The sequence below is a fragment of the Leiobunum rupestre genome, chromosome 1, assembly GCF_980474605.1.
Source record: "Leiobunum rupestre chromosome 1, qqLeiRupe1.1.hap1, whole genome shotgun sequence".
Lineage (NCBI taxonomy): Eukaryota > Metazoa > Arthropoda > Arachnida > Opiliones > Sclerosomatidae > Leiobunum > Leiobunum rupestre.
This window is the reverse complement of record NC_143384.1, coordinates 4,979,481-5,005,739: the sequence shown is the minus strand read 5'-3', so window position 1 is coordinate 5,005,739 and position 26,259 is coordinate 4,979,481. Positions and strand designations below refer to the sequence as shown.

Below are 26,259 nucleotides of genomic sequence, written 5' to 3'. Positions count from 1 at the left end.
AAGCATTGGCTCCCACTTGATATTCTTTTCAATTCGTGCAAGAACGGCGGTATCGGTCTATACGATCCACTCATTCAATTTAAAAAATTTCACATTCAAACCATCAAAAGAATTACTAACATCCAAAATTTAACTGAAACCGAATTCTTTCTTCACAATATAAAACGATCGAACCCGTACTGTTACGGATTAGAGGCCCTCGCGTATAAAATGAACTACACCAAACTTAACACGCAACAATTTTATTGCTCCATTCTCGAGACCTGGAACTCTCTAGATCACAAGATGGAGCCCCCGTCCTCATTTAAAGACCTACTAAGTGAACCATTATTTGACAACCCCTTCATAAACACCCACCTTGAACCGTACTGGAAATTGGCGGATTTCCGATATGTCAAAGACATCATCAACACTACTGACCGAAACTTTAAGACAATAGAAGAAATCTTTCCTAATAACGCACAATAAAACCAATTAGATAATATCATTACTCAAATCTCCAAAATTTTTCCCAATATTCGAACGCTGTTTAAACGACACCCCCTTATCCCAAACCCCTTTAACATGACAGACCGTCTATTCTACACTCAAAATCAAAAAATCGTCCCAATAAAAACCATCTCCAAAAATGTAATTTCGAAGTTATTCCCAAAGAGCGTAAACCCACTCGAGAATATCCCTCAAATTATTCAATGTGAGGACTCGTCCGGTATAAATTGGAACTTTTGCTGGTCGAGTACCTTCAACGCCCAGGAAAACAACTTAATTTATAGATTATTTTTCGGTAAAATACTAACTCCAGTTTCGGCCTCCCACGCTTTTCCAAATTTTAATAAAAACTGTCCCCTGTGTAATGCATCCCCAGCAGACTTTTCCCACATATATTTCACGTGCCCCACTGTCATTCTTTTTCTAAATCTCATTGAAAAAACTATTCGAGACTTTGATAAAACCTTCTCATTAAATATAAAAAATTATTGGGTTCTAGACCTAACTAAAGATGATTTCTATTTTGTCAAATGTTTAATTCTAACTACAGCAAAATTATCAATTTATTCTCTCTCTCTGTGTCACGACGCTTTGCAACACCCTCTAAATTTTTTGAAAAAACGATTCAATGAAAAAATCAAACAATTTGTCTTAACTGAAAACTGCAAACAGGGCTTAAACCTAAAAAACATAGCGCATACCCTGAATAAAGTAAACATCTGTGATATTGACCCAGGCTGATAACCCATATGAATACTAATTTACTAAAAAAATTTCCAGATTGCAACAAGCTATTTCCAAGGTAAAATCTTATACTGCTCTGAACTTGTAAAATGTTAATTTCCCCGCTTCCAAAAGCTACCATTGTCAAAAATGACCCAAAGATTCGGATTCAAATTCCTTAAAAAAAAACCACACACGTATAATAATGTTTCTTTCTTCCACCATTTGTAAAACTTCATTGTAAAATAAAAGACGTCTTAACCAAAAAAAAAATAATAATAATAATTATAATAATAATAATTATAATAATATTAATTATAATAATATTAAATATAATAATATTAATTATAATAATATTAATTATAATTATAATAATTATAATAATATTAATTATAATAATATTAATTATAATAATATTATTTATAATAATATTAATTGTAATAATATTAATTATAATAATATTAATTATAATAATATTAATTATAATAATATTAATTATAATAATATTAATTATAATAATATTAATTATAATAATATTAATTATAATAATATTAATTATAATGAATGAATGAATGAATGGATTTTATTTAAAGTGCATATCAACAGCGCAGAAAGCACCAACAAGGACATACACTGGTTTCAACATTTTACAAAGTTGGGTTAGTTACATAGTTACAGTAATATATATGTACATAAAATAAGTTTTTTTTTTCCTTTTTACAAAAGTTTGGAAGTTTTAAACAGTGTTTCAAGGGGATGAAATTAAGCTATTTTAGTTTTAGAATATCTGAATTTTTACAAGAAAAAATTTCTAAAATATCGTTGCACGAATTGCATGTATTTTGCATTCTCTGTAAGGGAGATTTAATATGACATTGGTTAAAGGTAAGTTGGTTTCTGGTACCATATTTTGGAACTGAAAAGTTTAAAGATTCGGTTAAATTGTTAAGTTTAAATGTTTTAATTGTTTTTCGAATAAACAAAATTTTGCGTTTTTCGTTAAATAATTTAATAATGTCCAAATTTAAAAGATTTAATAAAAATTCGTAATCGTACGGTTTGTTTTTGAGAAAGTATGTGTGTGCTAGTTCAACGAATTTTCTCTGCACACTTTCAACTTTTTTAAAGAGATAGTCAGCGCAACCTCCCCAGGCGAGATTACCATAAGTCAATTTTGACCTAACGAGACTGGTGTATAGTAATTTAAAGCAATGTATTGAGTGTAAGTCTCTAGATAGTTTTAAAACAGCGTAAAGTAAACGTTTAGCTTTTCCAACTAAAGGCGTTTTCACACGAGCCAACTTTTTGACCCAACTAGATGAGTCAACTCGAGTTGAGCCAACTAGTTGGTTCGTGTGAATAAAAGTTCGATGAGTTGATCCAGCAAAAATGTACGCGAGAAAAAAATGGATCACTGATCCATTTTTGCTGACTCAGCATTTTGATTTGAAAAGTTGGCTCGTGTGAAAAGGTCTTTAGAGGGATATTTGCTCTCGGTAGTAGAGGCCTGTGTCCAGTACTATACCGAGATCTTTTAAAGTGTCTGTTCTAGGGACATGACGGCCGTTAATTTCGTAAGCGAAGTATGTGCAATTTGTTTTTCTAGTAAAGGATGCGATAAGGCTCTTATTGTCGTTAATTAATAAGTTATTGGAAACGCACCAGTTGCTGACGTTTACAATATCTTTTTGCAGTAGGTCGCAATCGATGGCACTTTGAATTTTTCGGTAAATTTTGTTGTCATCAGCAAATTTTTGTAGTTTCGAATTAGTAATCGCTGAAGGGAGGTCATTAGCGTAGATGTTATATAATAATGGACCGAGGGAACTTCCTTGAGGAACGCCACAAGTTGTCGGGTAGGAAACGTTTGTTACGCAACCGTTACATTTTAGTACATTATTTCTTCCAGTTAGGTAATTGCTCATCCAACATAGGGCTTGGTCGTTGAGTCCGTATAGTTCTAGTTTCCGTAGTAGTAGAGGGTGCGAGACCCTGTCAAAAGCCTTTGAAAGATCTATAGAGATTACGTCAACTTGGCCGCAACTAAGCACAGAGGGCGTGATGTCGTTCAGGAAAGAGACATGGTTCGTCTCGAAGGAACGTGATACAAGGAAGCCGTGTTGGGTCTCAGAGAAATACGGCTTAAACCAATTGTACAAAAGTTTGTGAATTAACGAATCAAATATTTTTGCAAAACAGCAAAGTAGGGATATTGGACGATAGTTTTCGGGTTCTCCCGAAAACCCTGATTTAAATATTAGGGAAATTAGAATGGTCTTCCAGAGCGAAGGGAAAATACCCGTTTTTAGAGATAAATTGAAAATATGATAGAGTAGAGGGGATAGAATGTCGGAGCAGCCTTTAATTAAGAATAGGGGAATATTGTCAATTCCAGTCGATTTAGTTAGTTTTAGATTTTTGATTGTAATTCGAATATCAATCTCGTCTATGTTAAAATTATTGAGCGTGTTTTCAAATTTAGATTCTTTGAGAGTGTAATTAGAGGTGTCGCCTAGCGAGTCGGTTGCGATGTTTTTAAATTTGTTGGAGAATTCCTTAGCTAGGGTATCTGGATCCGAAGTTAGCGTGGAGTCAATGTTGAGAGAAATATGTGGTACTTTATTTTTAATTCGATTGTTCACGAAGTCCCATAGATGTTTAGGGTTATTATAATAATTATATAATTATTATTATATAATTATTATATTATAATAATTATAATAATAATAATTATTATAATTAATTATAATAATTAATTTCTTTTAGCCCTTCTTGATATGGAAAAATTACACCTTGTCAATTGTAACTTATAAGTCTTTTAATAAACGCCCACACCAGTAAGGTGTGGGCTTAAACTGAAAAAATAATAATTATAATAATATTAATTATAATAATAATTATTATAATAATATTAATTATAATAATAATAATTATAATAATATTAATTATAATAATATTAATTATAATAATATTAATTATAATAATATTAATTATAATAATAATAATTATAATAATGAAATGAAATAGTTTATTTAGAGTGTAAAGCAACAGTACAAAGGGTACCTACAAGGCGATACACTGAAATAGGGTTAACATAATAGTAACGTCAATATACATCAATATACAATATTTACAAGATGAGGCTGTGACTATGGCAACGATTTTAGTTTCAATATGTCCGAGATTCTACAAGAGAATATATCGATTTGTTCGTTGTATTTATTACATGTATCTTGGAATCTAGACATTGGAGAATCTAAGTTGGATTTGGCGAAAGTTTGTTTTCGCCTGGTGTCAATTTTTGGGACGTGGAATTTAAGTGAATTCATGAGATCAATTGTGTAGGTGTTGTTTAATGTATTTTTAAGAAAGATTAGTTCTCGTTTTTTGTTAAATGATTGTATCGTTTCCAGGCTTAAGTGGTTGCTTAAGTAGGAGAAACTGTAGGGCAGGTGTTTGAGGAAATTAGTGTGTGCTAACTCCAGGAATTTATGTTGCACGTTTTCGATCTTGCATATCAAGTAACTTGCACAGCCTCCCCAGGCGAGCATATCGTAGGTGAGCTTTGTTCTCACTAGGCTTAAGAAAAGTGTTTTGAAACAGTAGAGAGAATTTAGTTCCTTGGCTAACCGTAGGATTCCGTAAAGCGTCCGTCTGGTCCGTCCGACGACGTTCGCTACGTGTTCTCTAAAATAGAGTCCCGATTCAAGGATAATGCCCAAGTCTTTTAAAATGTTAGTGCGCAACACAGCCTTGCCATTTAAGGTGTAATTACTCATAATTTTGTTGGTTTTGCGTGTAAAGGTAGTAGCCAGGCTTTTATTTTCGTTTATAATAAGATTATTTTTAGTGCACCAAATATTAATTATGTTAAGGTCGTTTTGAAGGTTGTTGCTGTCATTTCGAGCTATAATAGTATTGTAAATTTTGTTGTCATCTGCGAATTGTATAATTTTGGAATGTTGTAGAACGCATGGTAAGTCGTTAGCATATATGTTGTAAAGTAGTGGACCTAATGAGCTGCCCTGGGGTACACCGCAGTCTGAAGGGAAAGAGACATTGGTGACAGTGCCGTTGCATTTCATTACGTTAGTGCGGCCGCTTAGATAGTCTTTATGCCAGTCAGAGGCCATGCCCACCATACCGTATTTTTGCAATTTGTGGATCAAAAGAGGGTGGGAAACCCTATCGAAGGCTTTCGACAGATCGATCGAGATGACGTCGACCTGACCACGATTTGCGACTTGTGGCATAACATCATTTAGAAATGAGATGTGATTAGTTTCCACTGATCTTGATTTTACAAATCCGTGCTGACTGTCTGCAAGATTTGGTTTAAACCAGTTGTACAGAATGGTTTGCATTACCGAATCAAGCACTTTTGCAAAGCAGCAAAGTAACGAGATGGGGCGGTAGTTCTTCACATCGCCTGCGAACCCACTTTTGTAAACCGGAGTCACGACGACTGACTTCCACAACATGGGAAATTTTCCCGTGGTAAAAGATACGTTAAAAATGTGGAGTAGTATTGGCACTAGAATGTCTTCGCAACCCTTGATGATAAACATAGGAATGTTATCAACTCCGGTGGATATGGTAAGTTTTAATTTTTTGATAGCTAGACGAATATTTGTTTCATTGACCTTGACGCGGTTGAGGGTGCCTTGGGAGACCTCGGGGCATGCATACGGGTAGTTACTGAGTACGTCAGTTAGAGTGTCTGAAGCAATGTTTGTAAAGTTTCTGGAGAATTCCTGTGCTAAGGTGGTTGGGTCAGAGGTTATTGTTGAGTCGACCGCAATCGAGATTGTAGGTGACTGGTTCTTCGTTCTATTGTTGACAAAATTCCAGAGGGACTTAGGGTTTAGTAGCGCTTGTTCGTATGTTGATTGAGCTTGTTCTTTTCTAGCTATTGCAAGTAAGAGTTTGGCTTCTTTTCAGAGGGCTTCATATTTGTTTCTGTCATCAGGACAGTCTAGTCGTTTAGTTTTGCGGTGATAGTAATCTTTTTTTTTAGAGTTTGAATCAAATCGGCAGGGTACCAATGAGGATACCTAGAATTTCTTTTAATTTTTGATTTGGGAATGTGTTTTGTCATTGACTTCTGAACGCGATCAGTTAGGAGCTCTACGCACTTGTCAACATCCTGTGAGCTATAGAGTTCTGACCAATCCATAGACGCTAAGTCTCTGTACAGTTTTTCATAGTCACCGCGACGGTAGTTGAAGTTAGCATCAGTACGTGGTGCTGAGCAATGAATGTCACTATGGTAGGTTGCAATAATTGGTGGATGATATGGGTCAATCGAAACTAGGGGACTAGGGGCTAAGCTGGATGTCACAAGATTGTTGCTGACTAGAATGAGATCAAGTACGTTCCCCTTAGAATTCTGAACCGAATTTAGTTGTGAAAGATTACATTCCGCGCAGAAGTCAATAACTGCTTGTGCTTTCGTGCGAACATTGGGATAGCAATCAATGTTGGAGTTGGTTGACCAGTTAACTCCAGGGACGTTAAAGTCACCAAGAATTAACAGGTCGTCAGGAATGTCGTTGAGTTTAGATGATAATAGTGTAATATTATTAATGAGTTCGACCGGAGTTAGTTTGGGTGAGAAATAGAGATTACCCACTATTAGTGTGGCTTCGTTAGAAGTCTTGATCTGCACAAAAATACATTCCTTCACGACTTCAAGATCTGTGCGATTAATTATAATAATATTATTTATAATAATATTAATTATAATAATAATAATTATAATAATATTAATTATAATAATATTAACTATAATAATATTAATTATAAACCCCCTTATCCCAAACCCCTTTAACATGACAGACCGTCTATTCTACACTCAAAATCAAAAAATCGTCCCAATAAAAACCATCTCCAAAAATGTAATTTCGAAGTTATTCCCAAAGAGCGTAAGCCCACTCGAGAATATCCCTCAAATTATTCAATGTGAGGACTCGTCCGGTATGAATTGGAACTTTTGCTGGTCGAGTACCTTCAACGCCCAGGAAAACAACTTAATTTATAGATTATTTTTCGGTAAAATACTAACTCCAGTTTCGGCCTCCCACGCTTTTCCAAATTTTAATAAAAACTGTCCCCTGTGTAATGCCTCCCCAGCAGACTTTTCCCACATACATTTCACGTGCCCCACTGTCATCCTTTTTATAAATTTCATTGAAAAAACTATTCGAGACTTTGATAAAACCTTCTCATTAAATATAAAAAATTATTGGGTTCTAGACCTAACTAAAGATTATTTCTATTTTGTCAAATGTTTAATTCTAACTACAGCAAAATTATCAATTTATTCTCTCTCTCTGTGTCACGACGCTTTGCAACACCCTCTAAATTTTTTGAAAAAACGATTCAATGAAAAAATCAAACAATTTGTCTTAACTGAAAACTGCAAACAGGGCTTAAACCTAAAAAACATAGCGCATACCCTGAATAAAGTAAACATCTGTGATATTGACCCAGGCTGATAACCCATATGAATACTAATTTACACTAATTTACTCAAAAAAAAATTCCAGATTGGAACAAGCTATATCGAAGGTAAAATCTTATACTGCTTTGATCTTGTAAAGTGTTAATTTCCCCTTGTAATTATATAATTGTGCAAACCCCTGAATTTTACATACTTCCCCGCTTCCAAAAGCTACCATTGTCAAAAATGACCCAAAGACTCGGATTCAAATTCCTTAAAAAAAACCGCACACGTAATAATGTTTCTTTCTTCCACCATTTGTAAAACTTCATTGTAAATTAAAAGACGTCTTAACAAAAAAAATAAAATAATATTAATTATAATAATAATAATTATAATAATATTATTAATTATAATAATATTAATTATAATAATATTAATTATAATAATATTAATTATAATAATATTAATTATAATAATTATAATAATATTAATAATAATAATAATTATAATAATATTAATTATAATTACATTAATTAAAATAATATTAATTATAATAATATTAATTAATTAATAAAAATGTATTATTTAGATGTGTAAAAATTTTAATTTCAGAAGTCTAAAACTTCAAACTTGACATATGTACAAAGGTAGAGTTCAAAAGTGTAAAACTTAAAAGCTAAAATGTGTAAAAATGTAAACTTAAAATGTGTTAAGATTCCAAGAAAAACTATGCAAAGCTGTAAACTCTGATTTGCGAGATTGTAAACTTGCAATATGAAAAATTGTAGAACTTAAATGTGTATTTCTGTTAACTTAAAAAATAGAACTGTAAAAATATGCACCTCAAAAAACAGAACTGTAAAAATATGCACCTCAAAAAATAGAACTGTAAAAATATGCACCTCAAAAAATAGAACTGTAAAAATATGCACCTCAAAAAATAGAACTGTAAAAATATGCACCTCAAAAAATAGAACTGTAAAAATATGCACCTCAAAAAATAGAACTGTAAAAATATGCACCTCAAAAAATAGAACTGTAAAAATATGCACCTCAAAAAATAGAACTGTAAAAATATGCACCTCAAAAAATAGAACTGTAAAAATATGCACCTCAAAAAATAGAACTGTAAAAATATGCACCTCAAAAAATAGAACTGTAAAAATATGCACCTCAAAAAATAGAACTGTAAAAATATGCACCTCAAAAAATAGAACTGTAAAAATATGCACCTCAAAAAATAGAACTGTAAAAATATGCACCTCAAAAAATAGAACTGTAAAAATATGCACCTCAAAAAATAGAACTGTAAAAATATGCACCTCAAAAAATAGAACTGTAAAAATATGCACCTCAAAAAATAGAACTGTAAAAATATGCACCTCAAAAAATAGAACTGTAAAAATATGCACCTCAAAAAATAGAACTGTAAAAATATGCACCTCAAAAAATAGAACTGTAAAAATATGCACCTCAAACTCTCTATAAATGTAAAGCATCAAACTGAAATAAAAGACGTCCTTACCTAAAAAATAATAATAATAATTATAATAATAATTATAATTATGCTCTAAAAAACCCCCATTAATAGACAAAATTCCTACAATTGTAAACTGTGAACCCTCCGTTTCAGTAAATTGGAGCATTAGCTGGTCAACCACGTTTAATGCTCAAGAAAATAACTTGATTTACAGACTATTCTTTGGCAAAATCGTAACACCAAACACGGCCACCCACTTCTTACAAAATATCACTAAATACTGCTGTCTATGTCATACGAACATTGCGACTTTTGAACACATATATTTTGAATGTAAAATAACAATTGAATTCCTCAACTATATCGAAAAGATAATCAGAAACTTTGACAAAGATTTCTCGTTAAACGAAAAAAATACTGGTTATTAAATCAAACAAAAAACGAATATTCTTTAATTAAATGTATAATAATTTCAATTGCGAAACTAGCTATTTATTCACTTTCGCTCTGTAACGAACCACTGACACACTCATTACAACTTCTAAAGCAAAGATATCAAACTAAAATAAAACAATGTATAAAAACTGAATTTCATAAAAGTAACTTAAACTTAAAAAATTGTTTTAATAGAATTAACAAGTTTAACATTGATCCTGGATGAATAACCCCTTTGTAAGAGATTTTGTCTCTCCCCTAAAATCTGTGATACGAAAATATATCCTCTGATAAAATGTAAAAATATAAATAGATGTCACGCTTTGTTAAAAAAAAAAGAAAAAACAAATGTACAAAAGAATTTCTTTTAGCCCTTCTTGATATGGAAAAATTACACCTTGTCAATTGTAATTTGTAGTCTTTTAAATAAACGCCCACACCAGTAAGGTGTGGGCTTAATCTGAAAAAAAAAATAATTATAATAATTATAATAATTATAATAATAATTATAATAATTATAATAATAATTATAATAATTATAATAATAATTATAATAATTATAATAATAATTATAATAATTATAATAATAATTATAATAATTATAATAATAATTATAATAATAATTATAATAATAATAATAATAATAATAATTATAATAATAATAATAATAATAATAATAATAATAATAATAATAATAATAATAATTATAATAATAATTAAATTAAAAAAAGCTAGGCTAATACCCAAGGCACTACCTTAGGTCTAAGTCATCAAGTGACTTTTAAAGCCATTAATTCAGGTGGCCGGGTTACAATGCGTAGGAAGGTGGTGGCCAGCCCATCATGTTACGCGAGCCAAAATTTTAACAATTTTAAAGAAATATAATCAGTTTTTAAAAAGTTTTACTCGCGTTTCAATCAATTAACCACCTACGTTAAAAATCGTTTATTCAGTCGTTCGACCTTCAATCGGAAACTACCACTCAAACATCAACTTTTTTAGCGTCTTCGTTTTAACAACATAAATTATCTACATCGTATAATATTCTTATGAAAATTCCATGTCAACATGGATAGTTCTTTTGCAAGATAATTTTTATTTACTTCTGATATTATTTTTTATTTTTTGACAAAAGCAGTTCAATTATTTTCAAAAATACCTATGACCTAAAGTGATTTCATTTGCCTTAAATGCCCTGCTTAACCAAAATAGAATCGAAATCTTATGGGAGTGCTTCTCTTTTTCCACATTGAAATTTTCACCGCATTTCGACCAAAACTACGTTAAAAGGGCGAATCAATTTGGTAGAGTAAGGAGAACCTGGCTTTGTTAGTTTTCCTTACAATATAATGCTATACTTAAAAGAAAACTAAGCGACTTGTTTCAGAAGTTATCCGTTTCAACTTTTTGAGCCAGCCAATTTCGATTATTTGTTAGCGTACAATTTATTATCAACTAAAAAGTAAAAAATTAATAGCGAACTAAATTTGTATTTGAAGGAAGCGACATCAATTCAATTAGAGTAGAGAGGACAAGCGACTTATAGTAAAAATTCGGTTTAAAAGTACAAACAATTATAGCTGTAATTAGTTTAACTCTCAATGGCTCACGTAACAATGAATTTGCTTTTGGAAACCAAATTTGGGACATAATTTTAACTCAAGTTTCTATAAAATACTCAATTATTGTAGTTTCAGTGAAATCATGGTATTTTCTCAGATTAGTCGTTCGCTTTAAGAGTTTTGGCCCTTTATTTCTACTGATCAGATTTGGGAAACTTTTAATAATTTTCGATAAATAACTTTCGGAGGTTATTTGAGAACCAGATTTACAACACTGGACCAGATAAACGATGACCTCAAGGGCGAAAGTCAATACGGATGCCACTTTTCCGCAGTAGTACAGAGAAAAGACGCGTGACAGAAATTCCATGGACGAGGCTGTCGCATCCGTTTGAGAATAATCTGCCGCTGAAAAAAAATATCGCCTTTGATGGAATTCTTCGTAGAATTCGATTCGTCCTAGTTTTGTCTCGTCGAACGTGAGAACGCTAGAAGAATAAATAAAGCAATATTACAATAAACTGTGTAAATTTCAACTTCATGATTTGACGTTTATCGTGAGAAACAATCCGACGACATTTAAGAAAACCATCACATAATTTGACTTCGACTATTGTTCGTCAAAATGGTTTGCGGTGCTCAGTGTTGAGCGAGCTCAGCTCATTTTAGATAGGTCGTGAGCGTTTTGAGTCGGAGTGAGCGGCTACCCTCAGTCTACGAGAGGAGCAAGATCGAGCTTTATAGCTACGAAACTCTTACGAGCGTGAGATGAGAGAGTTGCAATAAAATTATTGCGTGGGAAGAGCGGACGAGTTGAGCGATACATAATCTTGGGAGATGAGCGTATCTACGAGCGAGCTCCTCTCACGAAAAAATTGTGAGAGTAAAAGGGAGACGAGCTGGTTTCCTTCCCGAAAAAAGAGCGGGAAAAAGAGACGAACCCTTAAATTTTGTTTGCAAAAGAGCGGAAAGAGGCGAGATGTTTTACTTAAAAAAAATGACGAGTTGCATTTTGGCTTTCGAAAAAATATAACTCTAGGTTACTCATTCCGAATTCCGAAACCGCAGTCATACCGCTAGTGTGTGCACTTCCTCCCCTCCTAGTCGTCCAGTCCCCCTTGATCCTGCAGCTGCTTACGTTTTCGGCAATTAATCCGAGCACCCCTTCGAAAGTTCGAATTATGGGATAGTTCCAAACCACGGCGGCTAAAAAAGTAACGCGTTTACTTTCTCTCCACCCCCCATTTCTCGATGGTTCTATTAAAACAAAAACTAAACCTTCCCAGCGCGAGCTAAACAGTTACCTTTTTGCCGATCCGAAGTTCGAAACAACGAGTTTGATTGTGGATGAAGTCTAATTTTTATAACTAATCAGTGTGAATACGGTTGCGGATTCTTCGGTGGATTTGCCGGTTAGTGAATCGGGATCAGAGTCTTCTGGTTTAGATAAATGGTTAGTGCAAACGAAATTAGCATCTGTAGACAATGAGTTTAATGACACCGAAATTTCTTCCACAAATGCTAAAAACCAAAAGCCAAAAGTCATTAAGCCTAAAATTAATTTCGTTTTTGAACTTTCTCCGGCCGGTGCTAAACTAGGTGATTACTTTGAGTATTTTGGTCACAGCTATAGCACCAAACAAAAACAGAAATCTCAGCGAGCAATGGTTTTGATTTGTTAATTTTGCTCCAAATATCTTAGTGCTAATGAGGCTAAAAATATTTACAACTTTTCAAGACACTTGAAGGTAAGGTTTATCTTGTCTTATAATAAACGTCTTGTTTTGATTGTTATTTTTAAAATATATTAGATGACCCATGGTATTAATCTAGAAGCTAGTTTGATTGAAGATTCAGATGAGGAATCTCTCATAAGATTCAAAGAATTGGGAATATGCACATAGATTGCCCCTAAAAATATTGAAGATTATTTAAACAATACTCTCCCGTCTCGAGACACTCAGCTAAGTTTAAATCAAGGACCCAAAAGAAAATTTGCGAAAGAAGACAAATTTTAAAATATATGGTCTAAGTTGCAACTTATCTCCGCAACTTTAGGAATAAAAAAATGGTAAATCACGTGTAACTCGCGTGGTAAAGGTGGTAAAGTTAGGAATTTTTTTATGGTAATACTTGTCACAGTGCTACTTAAAATCTGATATGGAACCACATCGAGGTATTTTTTTTACTTGACGTTTTGTTTTCATTTTTCATTTTTCTCCATAGGGAAAAATGGTAAATCGCGTGTATCTCGGGTGGTAAAGGTGGAAAAGTTATGACATTTTTTATGGTGATATGTGTCATAGTACTACTTAAAACCTGATATGCCATTTTTCCCTATGGAGAAAAACGAAAAATCGTTAAAAAGTCAAGTAAAAAAATATCTCGATGTGGTTCCATATCAGGTTTTAAGTAGTACTGTGACACGTATCACCATAAAAAATTTCATAACTTTTCCACCTTTACCACCCGAGATATATGCGATTTACCATTTTTCCCTATTAAACTAAGATGCGCGCGGTCTCGGCAACAAGGGCGTTTTTGCTTATAAAAGTTTTTCCAGTCGGTTTTTTTTTTAAATAAAATTTAGGTAATCGAGAGTATAGTTCAAGGCACGTGTATATCAGTTTTCAGAGCTGTATACCAATTTCGAACAATTCGGGTATATTTTGTAACCATGCGCTCTCACTATTGGGGTGTCAGAGTAAGAGCTGTAAGGTTTTTAAGGAATTTTACTGAATCGTGAGTATTGATTGTTCACAGAAATATTCCTAGCCCTTGCTCAAAGATATTAATTCACCAAGGCGGGGGGAAGATAACGACAAAATGCGAGTCGTGGCCTTATCGTGGAGTGAATTAAATCTGAGAGAGGGGGTTACATACAGGGGAAATAGTCTAGTCAATTTAACTTTTGAAATGGAAAAAATTCGCGACAAGCAAAACTCAACGGAATTGTACTTGCATTGCGGTCCTGTACGACATACTAAAATGTACCACTTTGTACACGTGCCAAAGTGGTCTAAAAATGGCCGCCATTTTGTCTATTTTGGCAATTACCCATATTTCACTTACCGTTTTATAGATAGAAACTTTTAGTCAATTACAATGTTGTATAACTTTCCATTGTACATATTTTAGCGTATCATTTGGTGATGTCAGCCGAATCGATACATACCTGCATAGATTAGATCGAAGTCGGAACATAGAAATTCTCGAAATCCCTTGAATTACCGTTCAATCTATATATAATACGTAATTAAGGATTTACAGAAATTATTTACACTTAATCTAGAAAATGACTTATTGGATTACTTAGCCAGAGCAGTCCTTAATTTTAGTCCTTAATTTTATTTTTATAAATATACATGTATTTAAAATTTAATATCCATTTTTTCTTACACGTTGTGTAGTAAAAATGTATACTTTCAATTAATATATTTCTTCGTCTTTAAAGAATTTAAACATGTTATGCCATTACACTGTCCACACATTGCTGTACAGTAAATTCCAAGTTTCTTGCATGTGCATGATGTTCCGCAGTTACTAGATTTGCAGCCACAAAATATTTAATTTAATATCTATTGAGGGGCTGGAGGTATTTGACTGCGAATTGGTTCCAAATATTCGTCATTGTTTTTCCAACCCCAGTCATGGTGTAACGATTCCGTCCCCAGCCATTCTTGAGTCTGAAAATACACTCGGTGTATGTGATGTTTGGCGGCTTCAGAAGTTGGTGGGAGTGACGCCATCTCAAATGTGCCGCTGATAACCTGCTTTGACGCAAATTTATTGTACATGAGATACCTCTGTTGGTTTAGGGACTTTGCGCGTTTTAAAGCTCCATACAGTTTTAAAATTAGCTTTCTCCAATTTAGTTTAGTTTATTTTTGTCAGGGTTAACGGCATTGAAAATAAGAGCGTCTTGTGCCAAATCGTCATTGTCATTAAAGAGTTTCAAAACCGATTTTTTACCCTTTCTGTAAAATGCTGAGGTGGTATCGCACCCAGAAAATGAGTGAAGAAATGGCAAAATTTCAGCTTAGCTCCCTAATTTAACTTTCAGATTATGTACATTAGTAATCTTGTCAGCCTTTGAGCCTTTACCTGGTCGTACCATAAAATTATCGTTATCTTTGCAGTGGTAAATTATTAGAACCATTACATTGGTGTCCTCTGAGATGACAAATGTAGGATTACTTTGCGCTCTGATTTCTATAGCCTTTGAAACAATGACCGTATCAGCATCGCTTTTCTCATGACAAACAGTGAACCCCCTTTTCACTATAGTTTCAAAGATAGGTTCCTTATAAATTATTTTTTAGTTTTAGACATTCGATAGAAAATCACTTTGCGACATAATGCACACAAGATCATTGTGAATTAAGACTGTAGGGCTGATGGTCTTTGTTTGGCACCTATGTTTTTCGCTCTTTGTACTACTTTTCTCGGAGTCGTATCCACCTAGTGTTCGGCATTCGATTAATTTTTATCCATGAATAAAATAAGCTCGGCGATATTTAAATAATATTTATTTAAATAACCAGTAGTTGAATAAAAATTGTAAAATGTTTAAATAATCGAAAGTGAATAAGCCTATTATTTAAATAAAACAAACAAGTATTTAAATAAATACCACTTTTATTCAAATAAATGCTTGGTTGCGTAAAAAACATAATTAAATAAGTATGATATTCTTTTTACCAACGTTTTTTAAATAAATCCGAAAATTTGTGGATAATGAATAAACAATTCCGAGCACTATATCCACCAAAAACAATTGAGGTGTGCAGACCGTAGTTATACGTTAGATAACTAACATATGGTTGAAATATATTAGAGTAGGTCGAAATGCGTTGCCATTTTACTTTGTGCAAGAGTTAACCTTGCTGTTATTAGGATTCTTAGTTAATACGTTTGTCGGAGGGACAATTTTATCCAACTCTTCTAGTAAATCTGATTTAACATTTTTCCTTACAATTCCTTCGTTGAATATAGATGTAGGACATGAAGACAATTCGTACTCAAAACATTGTTCTAATTCCTCGGGCGACTTAAGCGTGCAAACAATTCTGTTATAAAATATTTTTGGAGGAAAATATGCGTTAATTGAAATTCAAGGGCGGCTTACAAGTACGGTAAGTCCAGTGATTTCGAGAACTTCTATGTTCAAACATAGATCTAATCTATGCAGGTATGTATAGATTCGGTTTACATCACCAAATGATACGCCAAAATATGTACAATGGAAAGTTATACAACATTGTAATTGACTAAAAGTTTCTATCTATAAAATGGTAAGTTAAATATGGGTAATTGCCAAAATAGACAAAATGGCGGCCATTTTTAGACCACTTTGGCACGTGTGCAAAGTGGTACATTTTAGTATGTCTTACAGGACCCCAATACAAGTACAATTCTGTTGAGTTTTGCTTGTCGCAAATTTTTTCCATTTCGAGCCCAGTTTTCGGGTAATTTGACTAGACTAAAAGAAAAAAAATAAAAAAGAGGGGGAGATTCGAATTCAGAATGGAAACCCTTTGTCGTTAATCAATCACAAAATCTTTATTTAACGCTCAAATTTATAAATAACACTAAAATACAAAACAAATTAACAAAATTGCGGGGGGTAACTTCGGGGATAATTTTAGTTTTCTTCTTGTGATGGTTAGGCCATTTCTACTATGGTTCTTTTAGCTTTTTCCCATATACGAGGGGTATTGAAACACTAAAAAAACACTCTTTGACCTTCAATTTGTTAATGAAACTATCTCTTACTATTTTCTATGGGATCGGTTCCTATATCCCTACTCTCAGGCATCTTGGGCACGAAGGACGGAGGGGACAGATATTAAAATACACTTACACTAAATAATAATAAACTCTACAATTAAATACTACAATTTAAGATTCTACAATGAAACAATGACAATAATTAACTAAAAAAAATGGTATGATTTTACTATGAGTGTCGCCCCCCTAGATGGCGTTTTTGTTTCTCAATTTCCTGTAAAATGAAAATTCAGGGTACAAACGGGTACTTGACGAGAGTACCAATATTTTAGACAGATATTTCCTTGATTTTGTTGATATTAATATTATTAGTACCTCAATAATTAAAGTAAATTAGTTTAACATAATGTTTTCAATTGTTCCCCTTATTGGCACCTGACTAACCCAACCTAACCAGCTAAAATCTACCCAATAGTAAACTGATATTAGCTTAACTTAGAGAAAAATCTTTAACAAAACGGCTGTGGAGGCGTTCTGTAACGTGACAGATACTACATTTACCGCTGAGCAGAACAACTGTCATGTCTAACATATCCTCTTGGCCTAGAGGCCCAGAGACGGTGCATAATTCCGTGGGATAATGTGCTATATATAAAAGAGAACAAGCCGCAGAACGATAAAGCACCATAGTCGATTGCGCCCTCTACTGGTGTTAACACTCATAGTAAAATCTTACCAAAAAAATGGCAACAGCGAGGGCACAACGCGAACGGAAAAAGTAATCTGAAGGCAGAATGAACTCGCAACCTCGAGGGGACCTGTCTTAAATCCTTTTCTCGGAAAATAGCGAGGGATTAAGCTTTCTTTTCAAGATTTTTCTCTACTTTTCACTGGCTACTTCGTATTTCGACCCTGGGTACTCTACAATGGGGGGGTTTATGATGGAAATTCTACTCATCACTCGGTTTTGGTGTCCTCCGCTACGTTGTCGTCTCTCCGTTTACGGGTTTTCTCGTTCCTCGGTTTACGTAAGATGCCCGACACACGCACTTCACAGAACGGGACGTCTTTGGGGATTGCTTGTTTACGCGTTTCTTTATTCACACTTTTCTTTAATTCTCTTTATTTACTCGTCTACGGTTTGGCGGCCGGATTGCGGGTTTCTTCCTATATTCATTTACTTCACAAGCTGACGGGGGCGTAGGTACTTCGGGTTTCGGTCTGAAATGTCCGGCTAGGCTAGGGAATCGGTCTCGGTCATCTGGCTGTCTTCTCTCGGAATGGCTAGATATTGGATGATCAACAGGTGATTCGAGGGTGTTGAGGGCATTACGCTTCTCAGACTTATTACTGCTTGGCTTATACTCTTCCGATCGGAATGTCCTGGCTGTGGGTCATCTAGGCAATCATTGAGGGTTGTTCCGATCATGTGGTTTGCATTGAGGGTTAGTTAATATATCAGCGCGACTTCATCGCACATTATTTTATATTTATTTCGACATGGTTTATCCGGGTAATACAGGTGGACTTCCTTCCTGGTACAAGTTGAGTTCTGCCAAAAGCAGAATTCTTTCGAGGTCTGCCAAAAGCAGAGTTCTCTACCTTTCTGTCCGTTCTGTTCGTTCTGGGGCTCTGTCTCTTGGTTTTGTTCCAAAGATTGTAGGTGGAGTTGAAACAAAAGTAATTAGTGACCTCCCTTCTTACGTGGGTCATTGGTATACCTAAGACTCGTGTCCTATGATGGTACTGATGACGTCGTCTGATCTACGAAAGGTCGCTCGGGGTTGCAGGGGGGGGGGATACCAGGGAGTCTCGAGGTTACCTTCTTTTTGTCTCCAAGAGGAAATGTCCAGGTGCCCTCGCGACTCTATGGCGGCAACCTTGGAAAACGCGCGCTTTTCTTGGGATCTCGCTACTTGAGTTAATATGAAGCTTGTGGACTTGAAATGACTTCATGGGATCGCTGTGAGCTGAGGGGATTTTACTGGTCTAGTTCGGAAAGTTTTTGGGAAAACCTGGGTATGGACGGCTCGAAATGTATTGCAACACGGTCTTGTGACCGAGAGAAAAACACTTTCATTAGCGAGGGATTAATATTAACGTTGCCGAAGGCAGGGATTTAGTTTATAATTTATATTGAGAGAATGGTTTAATTTATTATCTTAATTTTATATTTTATCGTGGGGTTTTATCGAGTTCTATAAGGCTTATAAACAATAATTAATTTGTATGTATGGTTCAAAAGTTATTTATCATTAAATTAAATTTATATTTCACACTGGGATTAGTTTAATTAAATAGAGCTCGGAATTCCACGATATTTGATGTAGGGGGCTTTAAGAATACTTAACAAAAACTGTAAATTTAGAGGGTCAAGAGTGCGGGGAAACGTAATAACAAAAGTAAATAAAACAAAAAAAGTAAAAAATATAAGTTTGCGGGGGAAAGTGAACCGGAAGGGTTACAGAGCAGACCATTCTTATTTGTGCCAACCACTTGCTATGACTGACCAGCGGTGGCGCGTTTATACCACTTGGGGCCCTAGGCGCATTGTGATTTTGGGGCCCCTGGATTAAAAACTAAATTTATGAAAAACAAAGTTGATTTAGCTCGTTTCATTGGGTCGAAATGGGGCCCCTAAAAAGGGGGGGGGGCTAGGCACGCGCCTAATAGCCCAGGAAAGATAGATTAAAAAAGGGCTTGACCTGGAACATTTTGCCATAAAGATGAAAATTGGTACATAGGTAGTTTTTGACCCAAAACAAAATATACTAAAAGTGTGAGCTTCCGACGCCATCTCAATTAAAATGTCCAAAACTGTTGAAAATTGGTACATTATACATTTAGGGCTTTCTGAATAGCATTATAATTTTATTTGGTCTACGACCTTATTTTGGCCGCCATCTTGGAAAATGGCTTGCAAAAAGGTTTTCCATATAACTTTCCACTAAATGTTTCAATATGATTGAAAATTGAAATATAGTTTTCTTACTTTCAAGGAGACAGCTGAAAGCTTGATATCTGAAGCTTGGTATAACCAAAGAAAAATTAACCAAGACGACGAAAGGAAACGAATAGTAGAGACAGCTGCACGAATTATTCGCGAAGACATTCGATCAAATGTTTATGTCACAAGGGTGTATCCAACTGAAAAGGCCTTTTTAAATGGGGGTCAAGAACAAGTTCCCGAAAGTCTTCGATGTTTCATAGAAAATATCACAAAATCGTCATCGAGAAAATGCGTGCCAATCAAACATTCCATAATATCCGCAATAAGGCCACGCTCGTTTATTTCATCTTTACAAGTTGGACTTGGCGTTTATTTACACCGAAATTACGCTTCACGACAACTTGTTGATATTCTGGCGAACTTAGGATTGTGCGTATCTTTCAAAGAGGTTCTCAGATATGAGCGGTCAGTAGTTCGAGCTTCGGAAGCCACTACAATAGATAACGGGGCATATATCCAATATGTTTTCGACAATGCCGACTTCAACATCCGCGCGGTTGCTGGACTAGGAACATTTCACAGTATGGGTGAAATAAAATGTGTCACACCTTCGACATCGGTGCCAATTTCTACAAATGTAGAACGTGTTAATACTCCCCCCGTAAATCCAGTTGTTAAAGACGCTGGAACTATTAAGCCTGTTAAATACAAACACCCTTAAACGCAGGGTCTTAAAAATATCATAGCAAAAGATGTGTTCGAAATTGCTGATATTGGAGCTGACATGGCAGACCAGGCATCGTATTTCGCGTAATACAACAAATACACCAGGCTGGAACGGATTCAATAAAAAAGCGAAGTTTCAGCAAGACGCACATGAAACTACTAAAGTACTTCCGATACCGTTTATTACCATGGACCCCAGCAGCTTATCAACTATTTATTCGGCTTTATTTTTCGCTTTTGAAAAGGCACGCATAAACAATTCCACTGTGTATTTCCAAAGTTATTCCGTGACTAGGTGGTTTTCACTTATTAATGTCTTTTATGGGGTCGGTGGGAACTATAATGATGGGAAGTGACCTTCAGGAGCTTTGGTACACAATTTACGTGAAATCGTCTGTTGACAAAATGTTCACCGGTCACGCATATTCGCGAGCTCTTAGATCTCATTTTCTACCGCAACTGATCTATCTTCATTAATTCTTGACGATATCAACGATTCTAAAAATGACACAGTAGCAGTTCGTGAGATTTATCAGAAAGTGTTAAATAACGAGATATCTATGGAGCAAGTGGAAAACTCGAAAGAAATTTTAAGTGTTGAGGTTAAAATCCGTCGTAAAATAAGCAAAAATCTTGTAGATATTTCATGTCTACAAGAACAGTCGCTAATCTCTCACAAGGAGACTACCCGAGGTGTAACTCACCGATTTTGTTTAAATTCAGGGATTAAGTAGACCTTCACGTAACTTAAAAAACCCCAAAGGGAAAAAAAGGCGATGGGCTTTAGTTACCAAATTTGATATTTACCCACAATTTGATATTTACCCACAATTAACCACCTTTGTTTAAAAAAAATTGAATAATTTAGGAATCTTCAATTTTCCTATGTTAATTTACATAGAATATTTTAGTTGTCAAAAACGTTTTCGGTTGCCATGGTAAAACTAAAGCCCATCGCATTTTTCCCTTTGGGTTTTTTTTAAGTTACGTGAAGGTCTACTTAATCCCTGAATTTAAAGAAAATCGGTGAGTTACACCTCGGGTAGTCTCCTTGTCAGTGAAATCTTATTTCGATCTCGATAAACTTGCTCCAACAACAGACGCTTCTAAACTTCATTCTTTTCGCGTTTATCTTCAAGTCCAACAATGGAGAGGAAACAACTTAAATACCGAAGATAAGGCCAATTCACGCAACCCTTCCACCAGCGCCTGATCACCTACTAACACTCATTTCGTGTAACTGTAGAACGACTTGCTTTAAAATCTGCGAGTTCAAACGGTCTGGTCTAGTTTGCTCCGCGATGTGTGGACACTGTCGTGGTAAGAGCTGCAGTAACTCCGGGAAATATTTGCTTGACGAAGACGACGAGATAAATATTGGAGATTAAGAATATTTAAATAGTTTTGGGCATTTCCGAATTAAATATTTTCCACAATTAAATGTATTATATTATACAGGGTGTTAACTAAAAAATGGACCAGGGCGAATATCTCAAAATGTGTTTAAGCTACGATTTTGAAATTTTAGGTTGTCATAGAGCGCTCAGGGGGTCAACCAACTATGAAAATTTCAATTACCTTGAACCATGTCTTCAAGGTGGTTCGAAAATTAACTTGAGAACCGTAAGAGTTACGAAGTTGGTTCCAATTAAAAAAGTGTTCACTGTCTCATTTTAGCTCGATCTGATTTCCGAAATAAGTAGTCGAGAAATGTTAGGCCAAAAACTAGAAGACCCCTGTCGTTAAGTTGATAACGTGTGGAAGACAAGTTTTGGGAGCTGAAATTTTCAAACCAAAGACCCTCAACCACGATGAGGTTGTGTAACAAATTTCAGTACTCTAACAAGAGTACTTTTAAAGTTATCAGTTGAACATCGTCTTTAACACGTTATCAACTTAACTACCTTCTTGATTTTGGCCTAACATTGCTCAACTTCCTATTTCGCAAATCAGATTGAGTCAAAGCTAGTTCGCCATAAAATGAGACGGGGAACACTTTTTTAATTGGAACCAACTTCGTAACTCTTACAGTTCTCAAGTTAATTTTCAACGAACTTGAAGAAATAGTTCAAGGTCAATGACATTTTCATAGTTGGTTGACCCCCTGAGCGCTCTATAACAACCGAAAATTTCAAAATCGTAGCTAATCACATTTTGAGATATTCGCCCTGGTCACTTTTTTAGTTAACACCCTGTATATATGCATAAATAAATTTACATTTGTATCATCGGTTTTAATTTTCCATATTTTAAAAGCTAATATTCTAACTCTAAAGTGATTCGAAATAGTTATAAGAACGCTATCAACCAGGTAGTATTTTCAAGGTGGCCATTTTCCAAGATGGTGGACGAAGTAACCGTCAAATACCTTTAATATTTTGTAATAGTGTTCTCAGCGTCATAAAAAAAAGAATATACCAAAGTTGAAAACAATCGGACTATAGAATTCAAATTTGAATGCGAAATTCAACATTGCAGACCGCCATTTTCCAAGATGGCGGACGCTATAACGGTCGCAGATCCATACGATTTTTTAATTATGTTCACAAGGCCGTACGAAAACTATATGCCAATTTTCAATCATATTAAAACATTTAGTGGAAAGTTATATGTAAAACCTTTTTGGTAGCCATTTTCCAAGATGGCGGCCAAGATAACGGTCGTTTTTGGACATTTTAATTGAGTCTATGACGTCAGCAGGCGTCCTTGGCGGTCATTTTATAAGATGGCGTCGGAAGCTCACGCTCTAGAGGTGAGGACTTTTAGTATTTTTTTTTTTGGTTCAAAAACTACCCATGTACCAATTTTCATCTTTTTGGGGAAATATTCCGGGTCAAACCCTATCTGTCCTGCTATAATGGGAAAATCGCCACTGCTTAAGAGGCCTGACTCCCCTCTGCCCCACCCTTACTGCGGCCCTGTAATTAAGTTGGTATTTATGTACCTTAACGTTTTTTAGCTCTAGGATGGCAAGTGTTTATGTTTGAATTAAATCATATCATCAAAGTTTTGTCTCGAAGAACCATAACAATTGACCCAATACATGTATAAATTTAGGTTGGGGAGGTTACTGCGGATAATGCATCGAATACGGCCAAGGCCTTTAATTTGACACAGATTTTTGTTAAGCATTGGACCCCAATTTTACAGACTGATATCACTGACAAGAATTTAGGGAAGTTAACGAACACCGGTGAAAGTGATCCGTCGATAACTGATGAAATGAATCATGAAGAAATTCAAGATGATGATGTTTCTGAACTTGAAGATTTGTTTGGTAAATACTTCATTTTGACATAAAATTTAATTTAAAATAAATGGGCCCTTTTAAATTTTAGAAATCTCTGAAGACGAAATATGAGCAATAACACTAAATTGGTCTCGATATAATTGCGCTGCTCAAACTTTACAGCTTGTAGTGAACGATGCTATAAAGGCTGATGGAGAAGTGTAATTGATTACAGTAACAACATAATAACATTCTTTCGAATATCGAATCACTATTCTGGACTTTTGGTTAAAAAAGCTGGCAAAGGTCTCTTAGTATCATGTCTAACTTTTGAGGTAACGGATTTAGTCTGTTATAAGTCTATTTTTCAAAATGTTTTATTTATTTAATGAAAACTTATGCAGGAAAACATCTACTATTCGGTACAAGAAATTCGACTCGACGCCACGAACACGAAAGATTCAACGATTAAAAAACTAAGTTTCGACATAAACAAAAATGTTACAAGATAAAATTTCCTTAATATTTCAATTTCATTTTGTAAAAAAATAAATTTAAAAATATTTTAATTTTTTCTCTTAACAGACTTTATTTCGGTGAATTACTATCACTTTTGCGACCCATAGCGAATGCTACTGAACTTGTTGAAAAGCAGAATACTTCTACGTCTCCAATAGTTCAAAGTGTGATTATATTTGCATATCATCAGATAAATGCAGCTTCATCTTCAAAATTTACTACATTGAAAAGTACTCTACTGAAAGGATTGAAACAACGTTTTCAGTCACTCAGTGGCGTAGTCCGAAATTCGTCAAGGGGAGGTGGAAGTATGTAAATGTTAAGAGGGGCTCGATAAGGGGGTGGAAATTTAGTACAGTCAAAGGTAGACCCAAGAGGGTTTGGACACGGAAACCCCCCCTTGTCTACGCCACTGCAGTCACTATTCCATGATGAAGCTTTCATATATGCCACAGTCTTAAATCCACGTCTAAAACTTTCATTGATTTCTAGTAAGTGATTTATTTTTTTATTAAAAATTCAGTTTGTACATTTATTTCACTTTTTCATTAGCTTTCACTGCAAGAGAATTAAAAATGCCAACTAAATCTCATGCTACAATTATTATTGAAAATCTATTAGAGCTACTGTATATGCGCTAATTGAAGGGAAAAATGATAACGAAAATAGTCTTTTCCTTGCAGGGTCTGGTTCTTCAAGGGAAGAAATCCAAGCAACCAAAACAGGCTAATTTGACTTAAGATTTTGAGTAGAACTTCAATTGAACCTATTTCGCCTACAGGGAAATTTGAAGACTTTTTAATGGAATTCCTGCCAACTTCAACTAAAATAAATTCGCAAAACATTAGTGAGCTACAATTATACCTCTCAGAATTATCTAATAACGAAAACCCAATCGAGTACTGGAAAGTAAAATAATCCAATTTTCCAAGGTATGTGATTGTGACAATCGCTATTTTATTTGAATTAATAAAATTTTAATAATTAATTAAAATAGTTAGTTTTATTATTAGATTAAGCAAGGTAGCGAAAATTGTCTTATCAATTCCTGTCTCTTCTGGAGATGTTGAACGATTGTTCAGTGTGGCCGGGTCTATTAAAAATGCCAAGAGAAACAGATTAACTCCAAAACGAATGGAGAATGTATTATTTATTCTGAGGATTTGAGGAAATATTACAAAAATTAAAAGCTCTACATTTATTCTAATCCTAAGTAATTAAATTACTTAATAAGCTAGTTTTATCATAAATGACATTGTGGTACTTAGTACCCGAAATTTTTATTTTGTATATTTAAAACTTCAAGTTGAAGTTTTATTAAAGTGTGTTGAAAATTATATTATAAATTTATAATTAGATAAAGTTGCTCATTTTCAAAATACTCTTTTCTTACGACTTTCAAAATATTGTGGGCGTTTGTGTTCTTATTAGAAAGTAAAATGATCTGATATATGAGCTCTGAAATGATCGAATATATGAGATCCTTACATTTTAATGAGGCAAAGAGATGAGCTGCGTCAGAATTTTTTTAAAGAGCAGTTTTGAGCGAGCGCCTTGAAATATTATTTCCTACGAGCTAAAAGACCGTTAGCACAAATCTTTATAGTGATAAGATGAGCTTAGTTAAGAGCTCAAGTGGTTATCGATAGAAAGAGCGATATTTGAGCTGAGCTTTCACTAAATTTGCTATGAAATATTTGAGCGATTTTGAGAGAGCAATTGAAATCCATTTGTTTCGGAGCTGAGAAGGAGCAAAAATTATTGCTTCAGGCTGAGAGCGGTATTGAGCTGAGCTATTTAGTCAGGAAAATCCAAAAATAGCAACTATTAATTATTTTCGGAAAATACTAGTTTTCAGATTAGTTTTTTTGTTTTGGAATAAGAAAGCTCGCCTGTCTTGAAACGATGGATTTTAAATAAAAATATTTGGAAAACGGGTTTAATTTCTTTGCCTTAATGGTTTAGTTTTAG

At 34.3% G+C, this 26,259-nt stretch overlaps 1 protein-coding gene across 1 annotated transcript; it reads right to left on the bottom strand.

Annotated features, from left to right (window-relative positions):
* Positions 1-2,687: 2,687 nt before the first annotated feature.
* On the bottom strand, positions 2,688-17,552 carry LOC149960453 (uncharacterized). The gene is made up of 5 exons (XM_090177230.1): positions 17,426-17,552; positions 12,519-12,655; positions 6,348-6,874; positions 5,301-6,042; positions 2,688-3,353 (listed from the first exon to the last, which is right to left on the bottom strand). Exons 1-5 carry the CDS (start codon positions 17,550-17,552, stop codon positions 2,688-2,690), a joined length of 2,199 nt encoding a protein of 732 aa, XP_090033356.1.
* Positions 17,553-26,259: the final 8,707 nt, after the last annotated feature.